The 26,060-nt window shown below is 44.2% G+C and overlaps 2 protein-coding genes across 2 annotated transcripts in view; both read left to right on the forward strand.

Moving 5' to 3' along the window:
* LOC311233289 (uncharacterized protein) overlaps window positions 1-26,060 on the forward strand; it is a 447,587-nt gene that overhangs the window by 212,045 nt on the left and 209,482 nt on the right. The window lies entirely within an intron of this gene.
* On the forward strand, window positions 559-25,931 carry LOC311233898 (uncharacterized protein). The gene is made up of 2 exons (XM_084320974.1): window positions 559-642; window positions 24,472-25,931. Exon 2 carries the CDS (start codon window positions 24,511-24,513, stop codon window positions 25,465-25,467), a length of 957 nt encoding a protein of 318 aa, XP_084177100.1. The 5' UTR covers window positions 559-642; window positions 24,472-24,510; the 3' UTR covers window positions 25,468-25,931.

The following is a 26,060-nucleotide window of genomic DNA, read 5'->3' on the forward strand; positions in this document are numbered from 1 at the left end:
AATACATGAGGGTCATCCTTTTGTGTTAAATGGCTGCATAAAGCAAGCATTTGTTGACTCATGTTGATAAGAGTATTAAAACTTGGAACTTGAAAAAGATCTGTTTAAGGTAGATACAAACGATTAATTTGCGATTAATCGCAAGTTAACTATGGACAATCATGTGATTAATCAGATTAAATATTTTAATCGATTGACAGCACTATTATATATATATTAACAAATTGTTATAATAATGAAGTTTGGATTTTTTCTTTACAACATGTAGATATATTAGATTTTTAGAGACTACAGTATCGAAAAAAGGTACCGTTGGGTATCGATTCACAGGTACCGGTATCGGTTCAAATGTGAAAGGTACCCAACCCTAGTCATAGGAGACTATTGCGCTTCGTTGCCCCTTATATCTCGAATCGCGCGCCAAATGTCCTGAATCAGTCACATGGTACGACCGGCAAGTGAGGTTCACCGTCACCACACACGTCATCAACACGAGCCTCGATACACTCCACATAAATTCCTGGATTATTCAACAAACGCTTTGTGTGTTTACAGTGTGAAGTCTCTCTGTGGCAGAACTCTACTGGACCAAGACTTTATTCTTGTGGAAACAGACACCAGACTGTGGACACCACAACATCTGTAAGTACAATTATGTTTACTTTGTTTTCCTCTTATTGCTCCTTCCTTGCAGCAGCGGCGCTCGAAAGGAGCCTTGAAGTTGTACAATCTGAGTCTCCTGAACATGGAGAGACCAATCCCAAGTCGACCGGAACTTTCTCGGCCGAGCTATAGTCACTTTTTCAGCACCTACTCCCCATGCACAGATTGCCCATGGAGTCTCGGGATTGTCCAGATGTCTAGGTTTATCAATCTGCGCATGCAGAGTTTGAGAAGTAGGTCCGGAAAAAATTACTATAGCTCGGCTGAGAAAGTGCAGATCGATTTGCGATTGGTCTCCATGTTCAGTGCCCAGTGGTTCAAAATCTTTTATCCCAATCTGATCCGATTTTAACCTCTTTACCTCTTAACCTCTGAAAATCCGCCTAAAAATACACACCTAAGTAAATGGAAGATTGCTCCACTTCTACAAGCAAGCCATTCTCAGGGTGTCCGCGGATCCTTAAAAAGTCTTAAAAAGTCTTAAATTGGGTTATCAATAATTAAGGCCTTAGTTTGTCTTAAAATGTCTTAAATCCATTTTCAGAGGTCTTAAAAATGCCATAGAAAGGAAAGATAAAATGCCATGTCATGTTTTATTATGAAATCTGGGGATTTGCTTTCGCCTTTCACGCAAAATGAAATGTGGCTCGGCTCTACCCGTAGTGTTTTTACCTGTGCCATCTGAGAACAGCGCGCGCGTGTGTGGTCAAAATGCCGGGAGGCTGCCGTTTTAATGAGCTCTGGCTCGGAGATATCAAATATAATTCATGGTTAAAAAGAGGAGAACATCCTTGAGTAGCCGTGTGCAAAATATGCAGAAAGGATTTTTACCATGTGGGAGTCTGCACGTTCGAGCCACGTTGAAAGGTGAGCCACTGAGCCATGGGTGTTATTAACGTGTATCGGCCTGGCTCGCCAGGTAACTAAGTTCGAGAATACAAGTGCTCCACACCTGTCTCCGTAAATGTTTGTTATAAAAATACCACTTCAATAATCGAAATAGTCAAGTAACAGGCAGAATACACTATTGGAATTACAAACTCGTGTTTACCGGACTCTGTTTTTCACTGCAGTGTTGTAGCATGTAGCATAGCTTAACGTTAGGCAAATCAACGTTAGCTAATTTCCTTTCATGTATTTCAAAACACGAAAACTTGTTGTGTATTGAAATGGTATTTTATTTTTATAACGGAACATTTACGGAGACTGGTGTGGAGCAGTTGTAGGTTGGAACGCACTGTCTACCTGTATGTCGTGTATGTCATAAATGTTATGATGAATTGAAAATGGGGCACCCTGATGTAAACAAGACGAAAGTATTTCTCTGGTCTGCATCCCCTTAACAATTGCGTGTATTGAGCCATAGTGTATTGTACCCATTCTGCAATCTGTTAATAACGTTTTCAATCAAACGTGACGAGCCAGGCCAATTTTAGCATGTTTAATATGGAATATGCAATCTAACAGCTAACGTGAACTTTACAGTTAATTACATGGATAATAATGTTAAGGTAGTTAGTTCATTCCAGGCCATCATTAGGCTCTAAAATTCATAGGCATTAGATGTCAACATTAAACAATAAACACTCTTAAAGTTAAGTGCAACCAGTGAGATTAAATTAATAAAACACTTTGTTTTATTTATAACATGCTGCTCATTTTTATTTAGGGAAGAAGCATCAAATTCAGAGAAAGACGTTTGTCTTGTTTACATCAGGGTCCCCCATGTTCAATTCATCATGACATTTATGACATACAGATATACAGTACGTTACTGCATAACAGATCGGCTCAGCCAGGTTATATATGATGCCAAGTCTACATAATTTTGGTTGTTTAGCACAATAACATCTGATTTAATGTGATGGAAGAAGTGAAATAATCATTTTGAGTAAATATTTAATTTACCACAGCCGCATAAGATGCTGGAAAATCTTGAAAATGCACCTTGAAAATGCTTGAAAAGTGCGTGCATTTTGCCTTGGAAAAGGTGTACAAAACCCTGCCTGGGGAGGGTGGTAATAGTTATGTGTTCTGACAGGTATCAGTCCTATGGTGATAATCATGTGTTCTTACAGGTATCAGTCCTATGGTAGTATGTGTTCTGACGGAAATGTGGCTGTTGCACTTGCTGCTTGGCCCCTGGTATATAATAGCTATATTTGCTATTTATGTTTGGTCACCCCTTTGTTGAAATTCATCCAATCCAGTTACTCCTTTAAGTTCAAGATTTTTAAGTTTCCAAGTTATTTTTTAATAAACATCTTTGGACCAACGTGTCCCTAAACTTAAACTAATTGGTGTCGTTGCATGATTTTTGCCATTTTGTTATTGTGAAATTGGTATTCAATTTAATTCTGAGTGGCATTAAAAAGTCTTAAAAAGCCTTAAATCTGACTGGGCTAAACCTGCAGATACCCTGCATTCTGAAGAAGGTGTGTTCACACCGAAACGTCATGATCACAGGCTGCCAATAAATTTGGAAAAACCTGGAGTCGGTGCCTGGACATTGTTTCCCTATTTTTATGTATGATATTAGAGGTTACAGCACCCAGTGTCAAGTCTAGTGAGGTGAGCGCGTTCTACTACTTTTTTCCACTTCTACAAGGCCATTTGCATGTTCCTGGTATCTAGGGACATCTATGGACCTCAGGGAATGTATTCCCAGTGTCATAAATATTGTGTCTATTACTAGGCTTGAGTAAATTGTTATGAAACACTGTGCAAATGTTTCTAATGAAACTGAGGATACACACTAAAAACAGATTGGTCAAATTTGACCCAATTTGGGTTATTTTTGACCCAATTCACTGGTCAAAAAGGGCCCGACCAGTGTGTGGGTTAATTTGACCCATTATTATTGGTTATTTAATTTGACCCATAACTTGGGTCAAATAAACGAATACTTTTAAGTATTTTAAGTATTAAGTATTTAAGTACATTTTAAGGGTCAAAATAACCCAACCTCCAAGTTGATTTGACCCCATATTGGGTTATACCAACGACCCATTTTAAGGGTCAAAATAACCCAACTTCCAAGTTGATTTGACCCCATATTGGGTTATACCAACGACCCATTTTAAGGGTCAAAATAACCCAACTTCTAAGTTGATTTGACCCCATATTGGGTTATACAAACGACCCATTTTAAGGGTCAAAATAACCCAACCTCCTAGTTGATTTGACCCGTATTGGGTTATACAAACGACCCATTTTAAGGGTCAAAATAGTTGCTTTGACTGAATCTTGGGTTACATCAAAAGGGTCAAATAGACCCTATTCACAGCAGCCATCTTGTGAGCCAGATTGACAACGATTGACCAACAGATGGACAGAGCAACATGATTAGTTACACATGTGTCAGTCTGGTTCACAGGATGTAGGTTTACCCTGCTGTGTCAAGATGGCTGCTGTGAAAGGGCCTATTAACACAACTGCTATAGTTAGTACACTACATTAGGTTGGCACAGATGCTTGATTGAAAGGTATAACAGTCTAAATGTGCTGAAATCAATGAAAAGAACAGACCAAGGCGTAGAATACATTTAACTTCAAAATGTATTACACTTGTTGCATATACATGTCACGGCGTGTGGACATCAAAAAGTGCTTTCATGTCAAACTGATTTCCTGTTTAAATAATAAATAATAAATAATACATATCGGTATATGGTTTTGTACTGCTTTACTGCCCTGTTGGAACACTCCCCCAGATATTGATAGATCAAAACACATATATACTAAGGCTGTCAAAGTTAACGCGGTATTAACACGTTATCGCCCGATTCTATTAATGCCACTATTTTTTTTAACTCACGATTAACTTTTAAGATTTTTTTTTACTAGACTATACTCGGGTGTATTATTGATGCTCTCATTGATACTATGTTTGTTTCTGAAGTGTGTGTGTGTGTGTGTGTGAGATATAGAGAGAGAGAGGGGAGTGAGAGAGAAGGGAAGAACAAGAGAGAAAGAGAGCTAGGAGAGTGTGTGAGAGAGAGGGGGGGGTGTGCGATTACTCAGCCCTTGTGTGGGTGAATGTAACAAGTTCCTAACATTTTCTTTCCCCTATTATTTCATGTACACTTTATTCATTGTTTTAATGAATTTTCTTTCTTTTAAGTTATTTTGTGCATCACTCTGTTTTGAATTTGATGCAAATTTGCAATGCATGAGGGTCATCCTTTTGTGTTAAATGACTGCATAAGGAAAGCATTTGTTGACTCGCATGTTGATAAGAGAGTATTAAGACTTGGAACTTGAAAAAGATCCGTTTAAGGTAGAAAAAAAATTTGATTAATTTGTGATTAATCGCGAGTTAACTATGGACAATCATGCGATTAATCCTGTTAAATATTTTAATCGATTGACAGCACTAATATATACATATAGAAATACGGGGCTTAGCATCTACCCATCTCCCTCCTCCTCCATCTCTTCCCCCACCTTCCCTCCTCCTACTTCACCTCCTCACTACGCCACCTCCTCTCCTTATACTCCTCCTCCTCCTCTCCTCCACCTTCCCTCCTGCTACTTCACCTATTCCACCTCCTCCTCATTTGTAAGTTTTGCGTTACGTACGGCTGTCAAATACATAAAATGCTTTAAAACACGTATCAACTGCCCCGAGCATTGTGCTTTTAGGGTGTGCCCGACCTGCATAGATCACGAATGCCTGAGCACAAGATGTGTGTGGTTCTCCCAGCACCAAAACCGAGGGAGAGGGTCTTGCCTGCTGGAGGTACTCCACCATATGTGTCCCAACCTAAAACAAGCACATAAGCAAAGAAAGAATGTTAAATACAGGTGAATCTTGGGTTGACAGCAAATCATAAGCAAGATAACAGGTTTATACCAACTATATAAGGGAGCTAAATTAAATGATTAAAAGTTTTTTTTCTCATGCCAATGGAACGTGCAATGACATTTTGGAGTGCTTTTGGAGTGGTTTTAACTCGTCTTTGTAAATGAGGGAAACCTCAATGCCTTTTCGAGTTTAAATAGAGGTTATGGGGGCCTGGGGGACTTTGGTTGTCAGATCTTGGCTTGGTGGTGGTGCAACCAAACTCTGTGGGTGCAACCTATAGGCTCTCTGAAGCAGCAGATAGGCTCTCTGAAGCAGCAGTTAGGCTCTCTGAAGCAGCAGATAGGCTCTCTGAAGCAGCAGATAGGCTCTCTGAAGCAGCAGATAGGCTCTCTGAAGCAGATAGGCTCTCTGAAGCAGCAGATAGGCTCTCTGAAGCAGCAGTTAGGCTCTCTGAAGCAGCAGATAGGCTCTCTACAGCAGATAGGCTCTCTGAAGCAGCAGATAGGCTCTCTGAAGCAGCAGATAGGCTCTCTGAAGCAGCAGTTAGGCTCTCTGAAGCAGCAGATAGGCTCTCTGAAGCAGCAGTTAGGCTCTCTGAAGCAGCAGATAGGCTCTCTGAAGCAGCAGATAGGCTGTCTGAAGCAGCAGATAGGCTCTCTACAGCAGATAGGCTCTCTGAAGCAGCAGTTAGGCTCTCTGAAGCAGCAGATAGGCTCTCTGAAGCAGCAGTTAGGCTCTCTGAAGCAGCAGATAGGCTCTCTGAAGCAGATAGGCTCTCTGAAGCAGCAGATAGGCTCTCTGAAGCAGCAGTTAGGCTCTCTGAAGCAGCAGTTAGGCTCTCTGAAGCAGCAGATAGGCTCTCTGAAGCAGCAGTTAGGCTCTCTGAAGCAGCAGTTAGGCTCTCTGAAGCAGCAGTTAGGCTCTCTGAAGCAGCAGTTAGGCTCTCTGAAGCAGCAGATAGGCTCTCTGAAGCAGCAGATAGGCTCTCTGAAGCAGCAGTTAGGCTCTCTACAGCAGATAGGCTCTCTGAAGCACCAGTTAGGCTCTCTGAAGCAGCAGATAGGCTCTCTGAAGCAGCAGATAGGCTCTCTGAAGCAGCAGTTAGGCTCTCTGAAGCAGCAGATAGGCTCTCTGAAGCAGCAGATAGGCTCTCTGAAGCAGCAGTTAGGCTCTCTGAAGCAGCAGATAGGCTCTTTGAAGCAGCAGATAGGCTCTCTGAAGCAGCAGTTAGGCTCTCTGAAGCTTGCTGCTTTGCCTGCCCCGTTAAGCCAATGCGAAGGACGAGGTGGGCTGTGCTTCCTGTTCTGCCCCCTTGCAAATGGGTGTAGCATTCCCTGAGGGGGAGGAGCTGCGCATTATATTGCTTTTTTTGCTTACCTTGCTTCCTCTAGAACTCCACCCCTCTTTTGCGGACTCCAAAAGCGGTACTGCTGGTTCTGGTGAGGGGAGGCACTGGTGGTTCTGCTGAGGGGAGGTACTGGTTCTGGTGAGGGGAGGTACTGCTGGTTCTGGTGAGGGGAGGTACTGCTGGTTCTGGTGAGGGGAAGTATTGGTGGTTCTGGTGAGGGGAGGTACTGCTGGTTCTGGTGAGGGGAGGTACTGCTGGTTCTGGTGAGGGGAGGTACTGCTGGTTCTGGTGAAGGGAGGTGCTGGTTCTGGTGAGGGGAGGTACTGCTGGTTCTGGTGAGGGGAGGTACTGCTGGTTCTGGTGAGGGGGGTACTGGTGGTGCCTCCTCATCGATATCTTGATCTGAAAGACAAAGACAGAAAACAAAGAAAGACTTTTACAGTAATTTCAGTACCATCCAGTGGCAGCAAACTCCAACACAGGACCAGGCTGGCAGGACCAGAGACCAGGACAAGAACAGGATGAGAACCAAGATGAAGAACAGAATAATTTGTGTGTGCATGCATGTGTGTTGAAACTAGAGATGTTCCGATACCATTTTTTCCTTTCCGATCCGATTCCGATACCTAAGCTTTGGGTATCGGCCGATACCGATACTTATCCGATACCAGTGCATACATAAAAAAAAAAAAACGATATTATATAATTTTTTTATAAATATAATTTTTTTTTTTTTTTAACAAATGCTGTTTTATATATACTGTTTTTTAGTCATAACTAGAAAGTAATGGTATTTATTCAACAACAGGTGATTGTATAGATTTGTATTAGTATCATTAATCAATGAGTATGGGGCTTCAGCACTGCAGATATACCCTACTCCAATGATCCACACGGACATTATACGTTGCTGCACTCGCTACCCACTGGCTCTGCAGATATACCCTACTCAGTCTGTCTACAAGGCTCCGTTCAGTAGCAGTCGTATCTGTTGTGATTTTTGCACAATAAATATTCAACATTCTCTTTTGAGACTCCGCCTCAGACTCTTATCATTTGGCACTAAAAGCTAAACATTGTCGCCGATATGGCTGTCCGCAACATGTCATTAATTGTGTACGCGACGTGCAATTGTGCAATGACGACGTTAGCGTTAGCTAGCATGAGCTACCGGTATATGGGAAGACCATAGAAGACTGTAACGTTACTGGTGACATTGTGATTTAACTTGGAATACTCCTTTGCCAACTTGCTGTACTTTGCTTGCAGGTCTGCAGCCATTATTGCTGGATTATATGAATAGCCCCAACTTTAGCCAAGGTAATGTTAAAGCTAGCTTTCGGTTAGCTGACGCTAATAACACCAGCCACCAAGCGAACCCATGAGCTCTCCGTCAACACCGCTCTGTCGGGACGATGACATTTAAGAAAGTATCTGCTGTTAAAATGACAAATGGCATTGACACTTTAATCGATTAAGCACACGTTTGTTTTATAATGCTTACTCAACAGACCAGTGTTGTTGATAAATTACGTCATATGGTATCGGAGCGCAGCATTAGAGGGTACTCGCCGATACCGATACCAGCATTTTAGCCAGTATCGGCGGCTTTTCCGATACCAGTATCGGTATCGGAACAACTCTAGTTGAAACCCTACTGAACAATACTGCTTAGTCATGGAAACATTTTCATGGTCAAGAAAGTACTAGCTCTTCAGCATTGAAAATATTAGCAGCCTGATTTGGTACATTAGGTGGCTGGGCCAGGGCCTGGTTGTCGTTATGTTCTTCTTGCAAGTGCTTTCTGTAAGACCGAATGAAAGAAAATGTTCTGCTACAAACTCCCTCACAACATTGGATATAAGTGGATGAAGCGTTTATATTGTGTGCTACTCGTAAATGTGAAAAGAGAGACTTGGCATCACCAGGAATTAGCCTTTTGCATTTAAAGCATGTATACGCCATCTGCCTTGATATGTTAGAACTCTTAACTTAGTGATCACTTACAAATTCTCTGTAAAGTTTTGAGAACTTGAGCCGGGGGCCTATTTTGGGGATGAGGTTCCGGATTGTTTCGTCATCTAAAAGTTGAAACACCTCCTCATCGATATCTTTATCTGAAAGACAAAAGACAGAAAACAAAGAAAGACTTTTACAGTCCAGGCAGCAAACTCCAACACAGGACCAGACACCAGGACAAGAGCAGGATGAGAACCAAGATGAAGAACAGAATAATGTGTGTGCATGTGTGTTGAAACCCTATACTGCTTAGTCATGGAAACATTTTCATGGTCAAGAAAGTAAAAATGCTCACCTTTAAAACTGTCTGTGAGCTCTGGCAATTGCCACTCAATGAATTTTTCTGTGACAAAGCTGTCCATCAAGACTGGCCTGAAACAAAACAGAAAGCAATGTGGAAATGAACACATCTGCAATTAATTAATGCCTCATGCCCAAGTACTCAGCCACGTGTGAACGATAGGCCAAGTACTAGCTGACATAGCAGCCTAGAATATTTAGCACTGAATTCAGGTGTAAAAAGCCTCACCGCAGTCTACTGCTTAATTTAGTATAGGATGTTGTAAATTGATGCCCGAATCGCGGGACATTAGAGAGATGATGGAAAATGTAGACCTCAAAATGGTGCTAAATCACAGTATGTAGCTAGCTAGCCAACCAGCTATGTAACCGCATTGAGAGGACAACAGCTTTATTACACACATATGGTTAATAAAGATATCAATCATATAACGTTACACAGCTATAGATAGTCTCCAGTTAATCTGGTATCATTACAACCCAAAACACGGTAAAATTAGCAATAACAGTAACGTTACTAGTACTGGCTAACTAGGCCTAGCTACTAGCCAGAACCTTTGTAATACTCATAGACTTGGTCACTTTCGGTAGCATGCTTGAGCGGTAATGGTTTATGTGTCGTGTCGTGTGGCTTATTTATTAATAGAGGTTACCACATATTTTTACAAGGTTAGAGATGAACCGATTATAGAAATGAGTAGCTAAGTTGCAACTTGCTGTGGCTAGCTCTCCCAGCTAGCCACTAGCTGATGACGCGACAGACTTGCTGTGAAGAGCTAGCTAATTTAGTTCCACAACGTTGACAGTGCATGGTTAACACGACGCAATAGGCACAATGGATGGGTTGAGATATAAATACTGTGCTAACGAAACAAGATCTTACCTTGAGTCAGTGAAGTCTTTTCCGTGAAGAGGGTTTGTTGTACCGTGTTGACTGTGAACGTGACTGACTGACTGGAACAAAAGGCATGTACGATAGTTCCCAGTGGGGGAGGGGTGTGCTTTGCAGATCCCGGCGGAAACACCCAGCTCTCTGACCCAACACATGGGTTATGTCTCAGAAAATTTACCCATAATTATTATAACTCACAAATTGGGTCAGAATTGGGTCAAAATTAAATCTCAATAACCCAAATAATGGTTATGCTCAGAGAATTAACCCATAATTTTAACCCAACACGATTAACCAAGAAATTGGGTTATAGAATTGACCCATCTGTTTTTAGTGTGTAGGGCTACATATGTGCCCAGGTATGGACTTCAGGGTCATGTTGAGGGATCTTCATTTTTTTTTTTTTTTTTTTTTTTTTTTTTTTTTTTTTAACATATTATGAAAGTACAGATTCATACCTTCAAAATAAGCCATCACTTGAACATTTTGGTGGGATACTTTTCAAGCTACTTCCTATGATTCATGGTGATATCACAAAACGTATTCAGAGATAATAGCCTTCAAGAGACGAGCAGGCTATTCGGTGACAATAGTGAAACAACTACAACACTACCCAGAATTCATTGTAATCCATGGCCCCCCTCTCTCTAGGGCAATTAACACCTGGCAGCTTTCCAGTCTGAGGCCCTTTGTTATTACAATGACTCTGTCTGGTGACTGCAAACACAACACCCAGAGGAAAAAGGAAAAGTCATGATAGTTTATTAAAAAATTAGTGTGGTAGTGAAAGGTTAACCTTCTGTAGTGTGGTAGTGAAAGGTTAACCTTCAGTAGTGTGGTAGTGAAAGGTTAACCTTCTGTAGTGTGGTAGTGAAAGGTTAACCTTCTGTAGTGTGGTAGTGAAAGGGTTAGCCTTCTGTAGTGTGGTAGTGAAAGGTTAACCTTCTGTAGTGTGGTAGTGAAAGGTTAACCTTCTGTAGTGTGGTAGTGAAAGGGTTAGCCTTCTTTAGTGTGGTAGTGAAAGGTTAACCTTCTGTAGTGTGGCAGTGAAAGGGTTAACCTTCTGTAGTGTGGTAGTGAAAGGTTAACCTTCTGTAGTGTGGTAGTGAAAGGGTTAGCCTTCTTTAGTGTGGTAGTGAAAGGTTAACCTTCTGTAGTGTGGCAGTGAAAGGGTTAACCTTCTGTACAGCGTTTCCGTTAGCCGGTAATTACCGGTATTTGACTGGCAAAATCTGTTGAAGTCCGACAAATTTAATCTCTCCGGTCATAGTGTCCGGTGAAAATAGTTCCCTCTGGGCACAGTTTGATTATTTGAATTGTATTTGGATGGGCTGGAGTTGGGTGGCCTATGCGATGAACGAAACAATCATTGCGTTTGTTGTCGTTTCTTCGCCAAGCAGCCGGTCTGGTAATGACGACGCTGTGTCAGTGAGAGCTTGCTGCTGGATTTGCGGAAGGCATGCAGCTGCAGACCCACAGAACCCACCAGCTTTGCTGGCACAGTGCGGTCCCCAGACCTGGAAAGCTGCTCTGCGGGTCTGCAGCTGGATGCTTCTTGCAAACTAACTGCGGCCGGCTCGCGCTGATATATCAGCTGCCAGCTCGCTGACACAGGATGTCATTGACCGGCTGCTTGGTGAAGCAACGACAAATGTAATGATTGTTTCGTTCATCGCATAGGCTATTTAATTTTAGCCTATTTTAATACAATTCAAATAATCAAATTGTGCTTAGAGGGAATTATTTTCACCGGACATTATGAGCAGCAGCACCAAGTCGTTGGGAGGTGGAGATATACATCACGGCGCAAACCCACGATAATGTCTCTCTGCCAAATTTCTCAGTTCTTCGCTTGATATAATTAATACAAATGTCCAATATAACGGAATTCGTTAGCTCATAAAAATGTGATTATAACAGACTGCTGTTTATTAAGGTCGGGCAGACTGCCCACCGACACCTCAAGTCGGCAGCAGCACGCAGTCTCGAGGGACTTATTTTATTTGGAATATATTAATGACTGTATATACGCAAAAGTAGTCTAGTTTTAAGTTAAAATATTATAAATGCCTTGATGATGTCATTCTTTATATAGGCCTATCAATTGTTTTTAAGCTCAATAAACTCTGACCGGAATTTATCCCATTTGTCCGGTAGATTGAAATCTACCGGACACTCAGACCTGCAAAAAAAAAATCTAACGGAAACCCTGCTTCTGTAGTGTGGTAGTGAAAGGTTAACCTTCTGTAGTGTGGTAGTGAAAGAGTTAACCTTCTGTAGTGTGGTAGTGAAAGGTTAACCTTCTGTAGTGTGGCAGTGAAAGGGTTAACCTTCTGTAGTGTGGTAGTGAAAGAGTTAACCTTCTGTAGTGTGGTAGTGAAAGGTTAACCTTCTGTAGTGTGGTAGTGAAAGGTTAACCTTCTGTAGTGTGGTAGTGAAAGGTTAACCTTCTGTTAACTCACTAAACCTCACAAACACCAGCTAGGAAAGGCTGCCACTCTTCACAAGAAAGAGACTGTTTCCATTCCGTGAAAACCCGCCCTACTCTGCTCTGATTCGCAGACTGTGGGTGGGGGGGGGAGAAACGCTGAATGTGATTGGATCAGAGTAGCCAGACAGACAGGCAGAGCAGCCAGCCGGACAGTGGAGCCAGCGGAGAGAGAGGAGACAGCGGAGGATTTAACGAGGCGCGTTAATACATTTGTTTATCTGGCTTACTGCTGCGGATTCAAGCCATAATGCAATAACAAAGCGCTACATTAAAATAAGGACAGCATTAAGTTGCAATAATACAGTACAGCTCAATACACACAATTGTTAAGGGGATGCAGACCTGACAAAGACGTTTGTCTTGTCATCAAATCCGTGCTGAATTGCCAGCCGCAGAAGCATAGTTTACATCAGGGTCCCCCTAAGTGAAAACAACCTCTCTCGCTCCGATGAAAAGCATTGGTTTCCTTATTAAATTAATTTACTTCGTAATGCCATTAGGTTGCAATAAATGCACTCTAATGAAATTCGTTCGCTCATAAAATTCTAAATGTGTTTTAATGGTGTTTAATTAAGTTTAAAACATGCGTTTTATGACGGCGGCGCCGGCCTCTCTTTTTTTTTAATCTTTTTTATTTAGACACTGCGTTTGTCACAAGTTACGTTGCTTATAACTTATAACATTGTTATTCTCTCTAAGAAAGGAGAGCTTGTGTCTGTGTGTGTTTCAACACCTCGATAAGTACATGTACTTGATACCCGGACAGGCCGCACCCAGCTAATAGCCCTGGCGTGTAGTTTTTCCACCGTATGAGAGAAAATCCTATATCTATATAACAATAATTACCTCATTTACAAGTTGTATTTAAGTTTGCAAATAAGGGAACACATTAATGACAGTTCAAATATGTAAAAAAAAATCAAGATTTCGATTTTTAGGATTTTCTGAACAGCAACAAATTTTTTCACTTGGTGACATTTCTCTCGAATCAAATCGGGTTTGGTCACGGCAAGTCACATATGGGATGATGACTCCGATGACAGTGGTGAGGATGATTAACACCAGTGGTGCCTGGGAAGTGTGGTGGATGAGGGGTTTGGTGGTGGATGAGGGTCTGGGTTGGGATGTATAGGGCGAGGGGATTAGGGTTATACAGTAGGTAGTGTGAGTTGTTTGTATTTTTGTACCTGCATTCTATTTAGTTTTTAAATGGAAAATAAAAGGGTTAATGAGTAACTTATTGATTTGTCAATTTTTTTGACATTATTCCAAATTAAGGGGATGGTGTAGTGTTTTGATTTAACTATCTTGATAAAAAGTGTGGGTCTATTCTTTTTCTCATTATACTATCCACTGAACTGTTTTATGTGTACAACCTCAATCTTTAGAATATCTACATCCTGATCTGCACTGCACACCTTTTTAGAACTGTATGGTATTCTTTATTCGTCATCTTATTTTATTCTAAGCTCAAATTATCGTATTGCACTGCACACTTTTTAGAACTGTATATAGTCATCTTTATTTTAGTCATCTTATTTTTTTTCTATACTAAATGTATTGTATTTTATTATTGGAAGCTGCTATGGTCGAGGGACCACAATAAATAGATTTTCACTCTACTTGCTGTAAAGCACTGTGATCAATACATAGAACTATACTACCTCTCTGTGATCAGTACATACTTTATGTTGCATGGTTTAGAGAGCTAGGAGGCTACCTTACGCTCTAGCCCAGTGGTCACCAACCCGTCGATCTTGATCGACTGGTCGATCTTTGAGACTGTCCCTGTAGATCTGTCCATGAAAATAAAAAATAAAAAATGTTTTTTTTTTTAGATCTTACCCTGAGAGTCCACATTACAGTTCTACTTTTGTTTTGATGTGAAAAGTGATGCTGCACTTAGCACTGACTGAGAAAGTACACATACAGTTCTACTTTTGTTTTCATGTGAAAATTATGCTGCACTTAGCACTGACTGCACTTAGCACTGACTGCACTTAGCACTGACTGAGAAAGTAAACATTACAGTTCTACTTTTGTTTTGATGTGAAAAGTGATGCTGCACTTAGCACTGACTGAGAAAGTACACATTACAGTTCTACTTTATAAAATGCTAATTGTAAATATGTTTGTCAATGTTAATAATATGAGAAAGTCCACATTACAGTTCTACTTTTGTTCTGATGTGAAAACTGATGCTGCACTTAGCACTGACTGCACTTAGCACTGACTGAGAAAGTACACATTACAGTTCTACTTTATAAAATGCTAATTGTAAATATGTTTGTCAATGTTAATAATATGAGAAAGTCCACATTACAGTTCTACTTTTGTTTTGATGTGAAAAGTGATGCTGCATAAGATGACTGCACTTAGCACTGACTGAGAAAGTACATAATAGTTCTACTTTGACGTTTTAATGTTGGACCAAAGCATTGCATGTAATTAGAATACAGGCAAATAAAAGTAATTTAGTTTAAAGTACAATCTTGGCTGTCTTTTTCTCTCAACGCTTCAATAGGTAGATCTTGCCTTAAGTGATCTTGGGCTTAAAAAGGTTGGTGACCACTGCTCTAGCCTAAAGCTGATTGATTGATTGATTGAAACGTTTATTAACAGATTTCAGAATGGGTACAGTACAGCTCAATACATACAATTGTTAAGGGGATGCAGACCAGAGAAAGACTTTCGTCTTGTTTACATCAGGGTCCCCCATTTTCAATTCATCATAACATAATGACACACACGACATACCGATAGACAGTACTGCTACATCTATACATTTATGACATACCAGATTTGCAAATACAGTACTGTTTGTGATACAAAAAGTGTCCAAAAAAAGAGTGTATATACATTTGACGTAGAAACTGTACATTGGAGGAGGTTGGGTGTAGGGATGCACGATAATTATCGGGCCGATATCAGCAATTATGACGTCATTCCGATAAACCCGATAACGTTATTGATAGCTCCGATAATATATAATACATTTTTTGGTTAAAAGAAATCCGGTGTGGGTGGATTTGGATGAAGGGCGCTTGTTTTTATTATAGCCTCCCGTTTTGCCAGTACTGTGGTACGATTGATAGCGTGTGGTTTAGGAACAGGGAGTTTTTCACAAATCCAGCGCTCCCTTTCTTGGCTGTGACGTAGTCGCGTTACATTCGGAGGCAGACAGTCGATCTGCCAATTACGTCCCACCGCTTGCACCCACCTCTTCTTCTTACCACCAATCAGAAGCTCTCGTTCGTTTATTTACCTCCGGATTGTCAGCCATTATTCTACTCGGAGCTCAGGCTAATAACGTTAGCTCCCCGCCAGCCACATTGACAAGTACCAGCGCTTATACATTACTGGCAAATGTCTTGTTGCACTTGTGGCAACGAGCGTTGTCAGCATCGACTTTAGTCAAATAGACCCAGACTTTTGAACGTTTCGTTCTGTCCGCCATGGTGAGAGCAGAGCTGTCTGTACTCTGCAGCACCCGTGTGTGTGAGTGAGTGTGTGTGTGAGCACAGCCCGCTCCTCGCGCAGGCAGAGACACCGAGTCAGGAGAGATATAGAAAACGGCCAACAAGATTAGTTTGCGACGTTTAAATTCCTAAAAAAAACCTCCATAATTTCTCGAGTACCGATAGCAGTACCGATGACGTCGGAGCTTATAAATACTAAAAAAATACAATAAATAACGATATCGGCTTGAGGAGCATAAAGTTATCGGCTTGAGGAGCATAAAGTTATCGCTATCGGTGTCAAAAAATCAATATCGTGCATCCCTAGATGGGTGGGTGGGGTTGGGTGGGTGGGTGGGGGGGGTTGGGTGGGGGACACTGGACATTGGAATACTGACAAAGCCATACTTGGTAATTTACTGCAGGGGTTCCCAAACTTTTCAGGCCAGGGCCCAGAAAATAAGGCGTCAGAGAGCCGCGGCCCAATGCACATCGTCAGGCTTTTATTTTATTTATTTTTTTGCCAGGCGACCGATTTTTTAAGCCAAATATCACTTCAATCCTATTAAGTTAGTTCAAGTTAGTTATTCATTTATATGTGCTATTTGTGAGAGGGCTAACTTGTTGCAAAATAATAATGATAATAATCATAGCCTCATTAAAATACTATTGTTGCTTCGGTTGTTTTCAGTGTTTTATGTGCATAATCTGTTATTTAGTTTGAAATGTTCGTTGAAATAAGTAGATTTTTCGTTTTTGTTTATTTATTAAGTTAATATAAAACCATATAGTCACATTTTAGAATAGAATAGAATTTTAGAATACAACTAGAAACACTGTCCTGGCCTGCTTCTAAGTTCAGTGGCCTGAAAAAAAAAAAAAATTATATATTTTTTAAATCATCTCACGGCCCACCCGTGGCTGCTCGCGGCCCACCTTTGGGTCGCGACCCCGACTTTGGAACCACTGATTTACTGTACAACTGGGTTAGGACATTTGTAGGGGCCAGTTTCGAATTGTAGTCTCCCGTAGGTGTTCTTTGAGAGTGTAACATTTCCTTTTTCCGTTTCAAACCTTGTTAGGAAGTGGAGGTTCCCCTCATTTAGATTAGATTAGCTGTCATTATACAGCACAAGTACAGTACAAGAAGAAAGTTTGGCAGATGTAGGCCATTGTCGGTACATTATGAACCATGACACAAAGGTATCTTTTTCTCTTAACCTGCTGTAAGTTAGCTTTTCGTTTTTTGGCAAATAATCCACTGTGCCCACCTGCCCACCATGATGAATTTGTTTTGGGCATCTTTGTGTCAACGTCTAGAGAAACCCCTAATGGATTGTCCAGACGTCCACACGCTTCCCATCACCCGTGGCAACAAGGATGGTCTGCTGGACATAGACGAGCTTGCCAGAGGTGATCATTTTACCACTTTACCACATTCCTTACATTCTTTAAAGTAATTTTGTTCTTAATTTCTATCAGTCCTAAACACCTCATGGATATCAATCAATCTACATTTTATTACGGACTCAGGGTCCATATAAAAGACGATACATAGAATAAATTACATATAAAAGCACTAGGCTTGGGCGGTATGACTTTTTTCATACCGTTATACTCTGATTACCTAATACCCCGGTATACGGTATATGACGGTATGACTTTCATTATCATCAGCGGGGTGGGGGGGGGGGGGGGTGGCAACCCGTGTTACCAAGTAAACAAATCACGGAGATGGCCAGTTCTAGTGCTAACGTTAAGCTCTCAGAATGGTAGCAGTTCGCCTGCAGCATCTAGTGCTAACGCTCCACGCTGTTCTGAGGGTCGGCGATGCAATCGGCTCGGATTACATGCCTGACAAGTAAAATGTGGATTCCGGATGCATGGCATGAACCATGCAGAGGATTTCTCGTGGCTGGCACTCAAAGTGTTAATAAAGTGAATATCAGGAAGGCAGCAGGACCGGACGGCATCCCCGGCCGCGTCCTAAAAGTCTGGGCCGACCAACTGGCCCCGGTATTCACTGACATATTTAACCTGTCCTTAGAACAGGCTGTCATCCCCACCTGTCTGAAGAAGTCCACCATTATCCCTGTACCCAAAAAATCCAAGCCGGCTTGCCTCAACGACTACCGCCCTGTAGCTCTCACCTACATAGCCATGAAGTGCTTTGAGAAGCTAGTAAAGGGCTACATCTGCTCCTCCCTCCCCATCAACCTGGACCCCCTGCAATTTGCATATCGCCCCAACAGGTCCACGGAGGACGCCATAGCCCATGTGCTGCACACAGCAGCATCACACCTGGACAAGATGCAGGGGAACTATGTGAGAATGCTATTTGTTACAAAGGGTCAGATTAAACCGAATATATATATTTATTGCCTGAGATCCCATGTATAATATTTGTATATCGTTTGATATCCCTTGTATATTCTTTGTACATATACACAGAATATCCCTTTACCTGGTACAGGACAGACCATAATATTCGTTCTCCTATTGGAAGCGATCCCCTAGGCGCCAGTGACTTACCCCCTAGAGCTGACTTGAAAGCTACCGACATGACTTGTCTTAACATGCCCGCTTCTGCCCATGAATACGGCTACCGAAAGCAGAGCGGCACTATTTGTCCACCGTATATATAAATATGGCGCGGCGAATACAGAACTTCCTTTTTCAGTTCGCCTTCAGTTCAGTCTGGTTCAGTTACCAAGTAAAGCCTTACCCCACTACGCAACGTGCGGTACAGCAGGGCTCGTATTGCCTCAAATAGTCGTGTTTATCCTACTACGTTTGTTTAACGTATCGTTCGCTACTTACTAGTAAAAGCCTTCATTACGAGTCAAAGACCACGTGAAGTGAGTAATTGTGTGTCTACAATAGAGCACTTATTGCCGCGTGCTAATAAGGATAGTAACGTCAAGTTCAACCGTGGACCACCGCGCACCACGGAGGATACCTACACCGGACCAGCAGAGCCACTTTCCGGCAAGGATTATTATTCTTCATTCTTCACCAAGCTGCTGGAGCAGAGAACCGTCTACACCCACTGCTGTGGGATCTACATGCCCGTGACGACATCACTCGAGCCCGTCTCTGTCGTACCAGAGACTCCACGGCTTCCCCTTGTGCTGCTGCATACTGGAATTACAGCGGCTGCTTTTCCCCGCGGAGCAGGGAGTAATACACCGTCTCCAGGTGCCTTGCTGAAGCCCCGTGGACCCTTGACTTTCATAGAGCATTGCCTCCCCCTGCTGGCTTACAACCGGTAGTACACCCCCATCCCAGAATATCCCTAGATCTAATTCCTAATATTCAGTATTAACTTGCCTACGCACATTCTTTGCCTTATAAGCGCAACTAAGTAATGTAATGTAATACTATTTGATGTAATAAATATTCTAAACGAGTATTTGTGTGGAAACCGTTTCATTGTGGAAGTGTTGTCATCTAATATACTTGTGTACAGTAAGGCCAGTAATGTACATAACACGGTAGTAGTTTAATGATACTAATACTTGATTAATACAGTCAGGGAATTGTACCCCTCAGTTACAATTGGTCCTTCGAGCCGGATAATAATTAGCGTAATATTAATATAATATTAATATTGACATTGACATGGCCGATGACGAACACTCCACAAACGGTTCTCCTAAGCTAGATCGCCCGCAGCGCAGACGGCAGCCACCTCCCTATCTAGAGGCATACGCTGTCAGTCCAATACCTAGCTTTAAAGGGAAGTTAAACGCGGAAAAAGTAGAAAGTAAAATTATGTCCGACCCTAACAACCAGGCTACCCCGCCAACAGAGGCCCTAGTGGGTTCTAATGTAACTGACCAAGCTCACGTGGGGACCAGGAGGGAACTGACACGACTTTACCCCCAGACAATACCGAAGAAATAGTCCCCGATCAGCTCCGGGAGGAAGACAACCCTAAAGAGACGCGCACCCAGGAGACGGATCTCCTCGGTACGCAACAGGAGAACGGATCTCCAACAAGTACTGCCGGGAGCCGATCGCCCCGAACGGCGTCTTCCCCCAGCGAGGCGGACAAGATGCTGGCGCAAGCACTCATCGCCACCCTGGCAGCCTCCACCGAACGCGATCGACTTCAAGCGCAACAGACGTGCGAGCGCGAACATTTTGCAGGCGAGCGAGAGCGCTTCCAGGCGCAACAAAGGAGTGAAGACGACCGCATAAGGCTGGAGACCAGACGCCTCCAGACAGAAGAGAACATCGAGAGAAGCCGCGCCGACGTCGCAAATGCACAGCTCCACGCCGCCCATGCCAGCGCCAATGCCCAGCGCGACGTCGCCAACGCACAGCGCGACGCTGCCCAGGCCAGCGCCAATGCGCAGCGCGACATCGCCAATGCCCAGCGCGAAGCAGCGCGCGACGCAGCCCATGCCCGGCACGAGGCAGAGCGCGACCGGCTGCAGGCGGAGCTGATGGACAAACTGGTTGCCATGGCGACACCCCCTCACTCCGCACGGAGCTCTCAGAGATCGTCAAGACATGGGTCTAGGACACATTCCTCTACCCGACGAAGCGACCCGGGACCCCGCCAACAGGAGGATCCTGTCCACGTCTCCGAACCCCCTCCCCGGCCGGTCCATACGAGACCTAGCAACCGGGAAGAACCGGACCACGCCGAGAGACTGAACAGAAGACTCCAGGTCCTAGCAGAGGGAGAGGAGGAGGAGGAGTGTCAAGCCGACCAGCAGCAACGTGCTCTGGCCCAGGAGGCCCAGTACAGCCCCGACCAGCAGCAACGTACTCAGGACCAGGAGGTCCAGTACAGCCCAGAAGTCAGCCCCGAGGCCCTGCGCTACAAACCCCCGACTCAACTCACGGGTGAGTTTGACGCACCGTCAGCCCCGAGGAACAGCACCTGGGTACCCGACCTTCGGTACCCACCAAGTACCAGCCCAAGACGACACGCAAGAGGAGACTCGCCTAGGAGGCCTCTCCCCCAACGCTCACCGATGTGCCAGTCATCCATGACATCATACATTGGCACACCGACGTTTCCAGACTTCACCCATGAGAATCGAGCACAGTATACGGAGCTCCGGATGTGCTTAGAGACAATGATGGTGGATGTCGCGGATGAACGCCACAAGTATGCAATATTACTGCAGCACCTGAAAGTGCCCCGAGCGCACAACATAGCGCTAGCCTATGCCACCTCTACGACCCCATACACCGCGGCTCTAGCAGCGCTGGACCAGAGATATGGACGTATATGGGATTACGTAATAGAAGAGATAAGGCATATTGACCGCTTACCCCCAGCAACAGACAATCGCTCACTAGACGACCTGTCTATAAAAGTACAGTCCCTGGTAGGGATGCTGGGAGCGCAACGAGAAAAGGGTATGCACGAGCTATACGCCAACTCTAACGTCGAGAGGATTTTAGAGAAGCTGCCGCCCGCCAGACAGGAGCGCTTCAGGCGGCAAAGAGACCACCGTGATCCTAACGGTCCAGAACCATCCCTCCTAGACTTGGCCGACTTCCTGGCGAGAGAAGTCAGCAGCCTACGATTGGATACGTTCGTGCGGAGCACACCAAGCTCCAGAGAGGGACCTAGGAGAGTAAACGATGGCCGAAGATCGGTGACTGTTATGCACCAAGCCGAATCAGTACCGCAGCACCAGAACCACAACACCCCCTCGACGAAAGAGGACCAGTGGAAGATTGAGTGCCAGTACTGTGAGGGAGAACATCGGCTCTATCAGTGCGAAGATTTCAAGAAGCTGACCACGGATGATGTGAGTCAGTGGGTCAAGGACCACCGCCGCTGCTTCCGCTGCGCGCGCAGCCACCTAGCAGCTGAGTGCCGCTTGAAGAAGAAGTGCAGCAGGTGCGGTGGCACCCACTTGGAGGTCCTGCATGACATCAACAGGCGTCAGCCAGGACAACAGAGTGGGCCCGTCGCGGTAATGTACCATGCCGAGGCGGTGGCACCAGAACCAAAGTCCCACCAGACCGCTCCCTGGTGTCCCGACTGCTACGGCAGACACTGGGAGTCACGGTGCGACTCGCACCATATAGATGCTACGTCACCACCAACAGGAGTGCTCCACATTGACCAGCATAGCGGGACCCCCCGTGTGCTCCTCAAAGTGGTCAGGGTGCTCCTGAGCCACGAGGACAAGGTCCTGGACACTTACGCCGTCCTGGACGATGGGTCCGAAAAGACTCTCCTCCTCGCTTCCGCAGCAGCCCAGTTGGGCCTGCGGGGGGTCAAAGATACAATGACCATACGCACCATCAGAAGGGACCAGAAGACCATAAAGGGTGAAAAGGTCTCCTTCGAGATAGCAGCGGTGGACCAGCCCGAGAAGCATTATAGTATAAGCAACGTCTTCACCAGCCACGACATAGGCCTGTCGCAGTACACCTACCCCATCCCACAGCTGATGGCTAAGTATGGGCACCTACGTCAACTACCTATACCGCTTATCGACGGCGCCACACCGACCCTGCTCATCGGCTCCGACCACGCGGACCTCATTCTCCCAATTGAGGCGGCCCACGTCGGACCCAAAGGATGCCCAGTCGCGGTTCAGACCCGACTGGGATGGACGCTCCAGGGCCCCCTCTACGGACTTGACAGTCAACCCACGTCTACAAGCTGCCTACACACAGAGGCGAGCGACACCGGCCTCTCCCCCGTACAGCAGAGGCTATTGACATTAAGCGAGAGGCCCGTGAGAGAACCGTGGGTACCAGAGGGAGTTCGGAACTCCACCCCCCTCAGCTGCGCTTCAGACGTAGCTGACCTCGAACCCAGCACCCCAATCGACTCCTTGACGGGGCGGCCGGGACCGGCCCCTCCTCACACGGGGTACAGAGCAAACAAGAGAGACAGATGGAGGAGGAGGAGGCACAGCCAAGCACAGATCAAAGCAGTCTCAGGCCCGCTCCTTCCTAAGCCCCCCTTCATCCCGTCCAGTCGTCATGACCATAGACCAGTCACCACCCCGAGCTGCGTGGCCGGCCGGCCGCGTAAGCAAAGTGACCACTGGTGCCGACGGAAAGGTCAGAGTGGCAGAAGTGCTCGGCCAAGGGCGGATCTACAACCGACCCGTGGCGAGGCTGATAGAGTCGCCAAGGCTCCCCGACTCGCCTAGTGACGACCATGACCCATGACTTTGTGAACTGACCGACCCCTCACAACGAACATTGAGTAGTGGACAGTGAGGTTAATCTGTCTCTGCTTAGCTAATTAGGTGGGACTAATTAGGGGGCGGCTGTTACAAAGGGTCAGATTAAACCTGTGGGTCTGCTGTCCGCTGAGATCAAAGCTCAAGAGTCCGCGCGGACGTCCGCGCGGACATCCGCGGAGTCTGCTCTGTGTACAGTCTGCTGGACTATGGGAGCGCCTTAACTGCCTACGAAAGCAGGCACAGAGGGCACTGAAAGAGGATTTCACCCATCTATGACTAGACTAGACAAATATCAAGATGTATCCATCAGTGGACCAATTGCATGCTTTTGCAGAGGACAAGAAGCCTTCAGTCGACTCATTCAGACATTAAGCACCCCCCACAGCCCAAATGGAACGTCCGCCTTGCAAACATTGTAACTGGCTATTGGACTGGCTTCGGTTTCAATTTTAAAATGCTTCCAAACTTCTGACATTTTGTCTAGTTGCTACGAATCATCAGTTGGACATAACCTGCCTGTGTTTACTTGCGGGAGTGACGCGTTGTGAGGTCTGCTATTTTCGGCATACGGTGTAAATAAAAGGAAATGCATTTGTTTTGGCAAATTCTTCTGCTCTGTGTGACAATAAATAAATAAATGATATGTAATTTAAAACCAAAACTAAGGCCTCAGTATGAGTTTAAGACATGAACATGGTCATGTTTGTTGAATCAAAGTTAAAAAAAAATGTTTTACTCTCGATTTTTTTTAATTTTTTTTATCCCGATCCTCTGAAAATCACGTGATCGGCCCCGGACATCCCTACATGTGATTTTACTATAATAATGGTCGGCTAACTGCTAGCATCTGCAGCGACGTAATTCTCTTCACAATTAAATATTACATTCATTCTCTTCACAATATTACAACCTCTGATAGGTCTATCTTAGCTGTAAAGGACAGACCACTGAAGACTACTATGACAGACAGATATGACCAAATAGGCTACTCTTTGGCTAATCAATACATGGATTAATTGACATGTAATTGATATTGCTAATATAATATCCATTCCATTGAATATATCATTTCAGACTGAATTATCTGTACTAGTGGTCTGTGTACTCTTAATTGCTCCCAAAACAACACAAACTAGGAACAACAAGTTTCAATAACTGCCCTTGGAGCAGATTCACTTTTAAATCAACTAAATTTGGAGCATAAAACATTTTGTGAACTTGAGAAATACAAACTGAACGAATGCAAAATCTGAACTCTTCATTGGTGTACTTCTCTAATCTGAACTCTTCATTGGTGTACTTCTCTCGTCTCCAGGTACAATTGCTGCAATGCTCCCCAACAACAAGCAGAGATATGAATGAGTCAAGGCCTCACTGCTGTGACCAGTGTGGAAAGTGCTTCATCAAAAAGTCTGCCTTTCTAATACACCAGCGCATTCATACAGGAGAGAAGCCTTACCACTGTGATCAATGTGGAACACGCTTCAGTGACTCTGGAAACTTAAAGACACACCAGCGCATTCATACAGGAGAGAAGCCGTACTACTGTGACCAATGTGGAGCGCGCTTCAGGACCTCTGGAGACTTACAGATACACCAGCGCATTCATACAGGAGAGAAGCCCTACCACTGTGACCAGTGTGAGAAGTGCTTCAGTACCCATGGAGGCTTAAAGAGGCACCAGCCCATTCATACAGGAGACAAGCCATACTACTGTGACCAGTGTGAGAAGAGCTTCAGTAGATATGGCAGCTTAAAGAGTCACCAGCGCACTCATACAGGAGAGAAGCCTTACTACTGTGACCAGTGTGGATCGTGCTTCAGGCACTCTGGAGCCTTAAAGATACACCAGCGCATTCATACAGAAGAGAAGCCCTACCACTGTGACCAGTGTGAGAAGAGCTTCAGTACCTATGGCAACTTGAAGAAACACCAGCGCATTCATACAGGAGAGAAGCCTTACCACTGTGACGAATGTGGAGCGAGCTTCAGTGAGTCTGGCAGCTTAAAGAAACACCAGCGTATTCATACAGGAGAGAAGCCTTACCGCTGTGACCAGTGTGAGAAGAGCTTCAAGACCTCTGGAGAGTTAAAGATACACCAGCGCATTCATACAGGAGAGAAGCCCTACAACTGTGACCAGTGTGAGAAGAGCTTCAAGACCTCTGGAGAGTTAAAGATACACCAGCGCATTCATACAGGAGAGAAGCCCTACAACTGTGACCAGTGTGAGAAGAGCTTCAGTCAGTCTGGCAGCTTAAAGATACACCAGCGCATTCATACAGTAGAGAAGCCCTACCACTGTGACTAATGTGAGAAGCGCTTCACAAGAAGTGACTGAGCTTGTTGGCCTATTGGCCCCTGAGAGACAGCTTAAAGACACACCAGCACATTCATACAGAAGAGGAACCTTATGGGTAACACATGGGCCCCAAAGGGTGCCTGATTTTTTTCTATAGAGATAGTTTTGAAAGATTGCGTCCCTCCCAATTATTCTTGTAAGCTTTGCAATAGGACTCAGGAAATACTGCATGTGGTTTAGAGGGGTGGCTCTTAGGTAGAGCAGGGCAGGACGCAGAAATAAACAATATCCATCTTCCCTAATTTCCCAAAATGTTAGTGTGTTCCTTTAAACGCAGTGGTGGGAAGTAATTAAGTATGTTTACTCAAGTATTTGTTGCAGTTTTTGTTCTGATCTAGTCAGCATATACCTTTTGCTTTCAAAAAAATACTGGATGGACGTTGCATTTTACGATGCATTTTACTTTGTTAAGTCAACTGAAAATGTGAATAGTATGATTTTTTTTTTTTTTTTTCAACAAAAAAAATTCTCCTGCGAAATAAGCTGTGACCTGCACCTCAAAGAATCGGAAAACGGAATCATTCAAATCCAAACGATGCCCA

This window comes from Notolepis coatsorum (assembly GCF_963971535.1).
Source record: "Notolepis coatsorum genome assembly, chromosome: 8".
Taxonomy (NCBI): Eukaryota; Metazoa; Chordata; class Actinopteri; order Aulopiformes; family Paralepididae; genus Notolepis; species Notolepis coatsorum.

What these genes read in the sequence shown, in the direction of transcription:
- LOC311233898 (XM_084320974.1), top strand. Translation starts at nt 24,511, where the DNA reads ATGAATGAGTCAAGGCCTCACTGCTGTGACCAGTGTGGAAAGTGCTTC.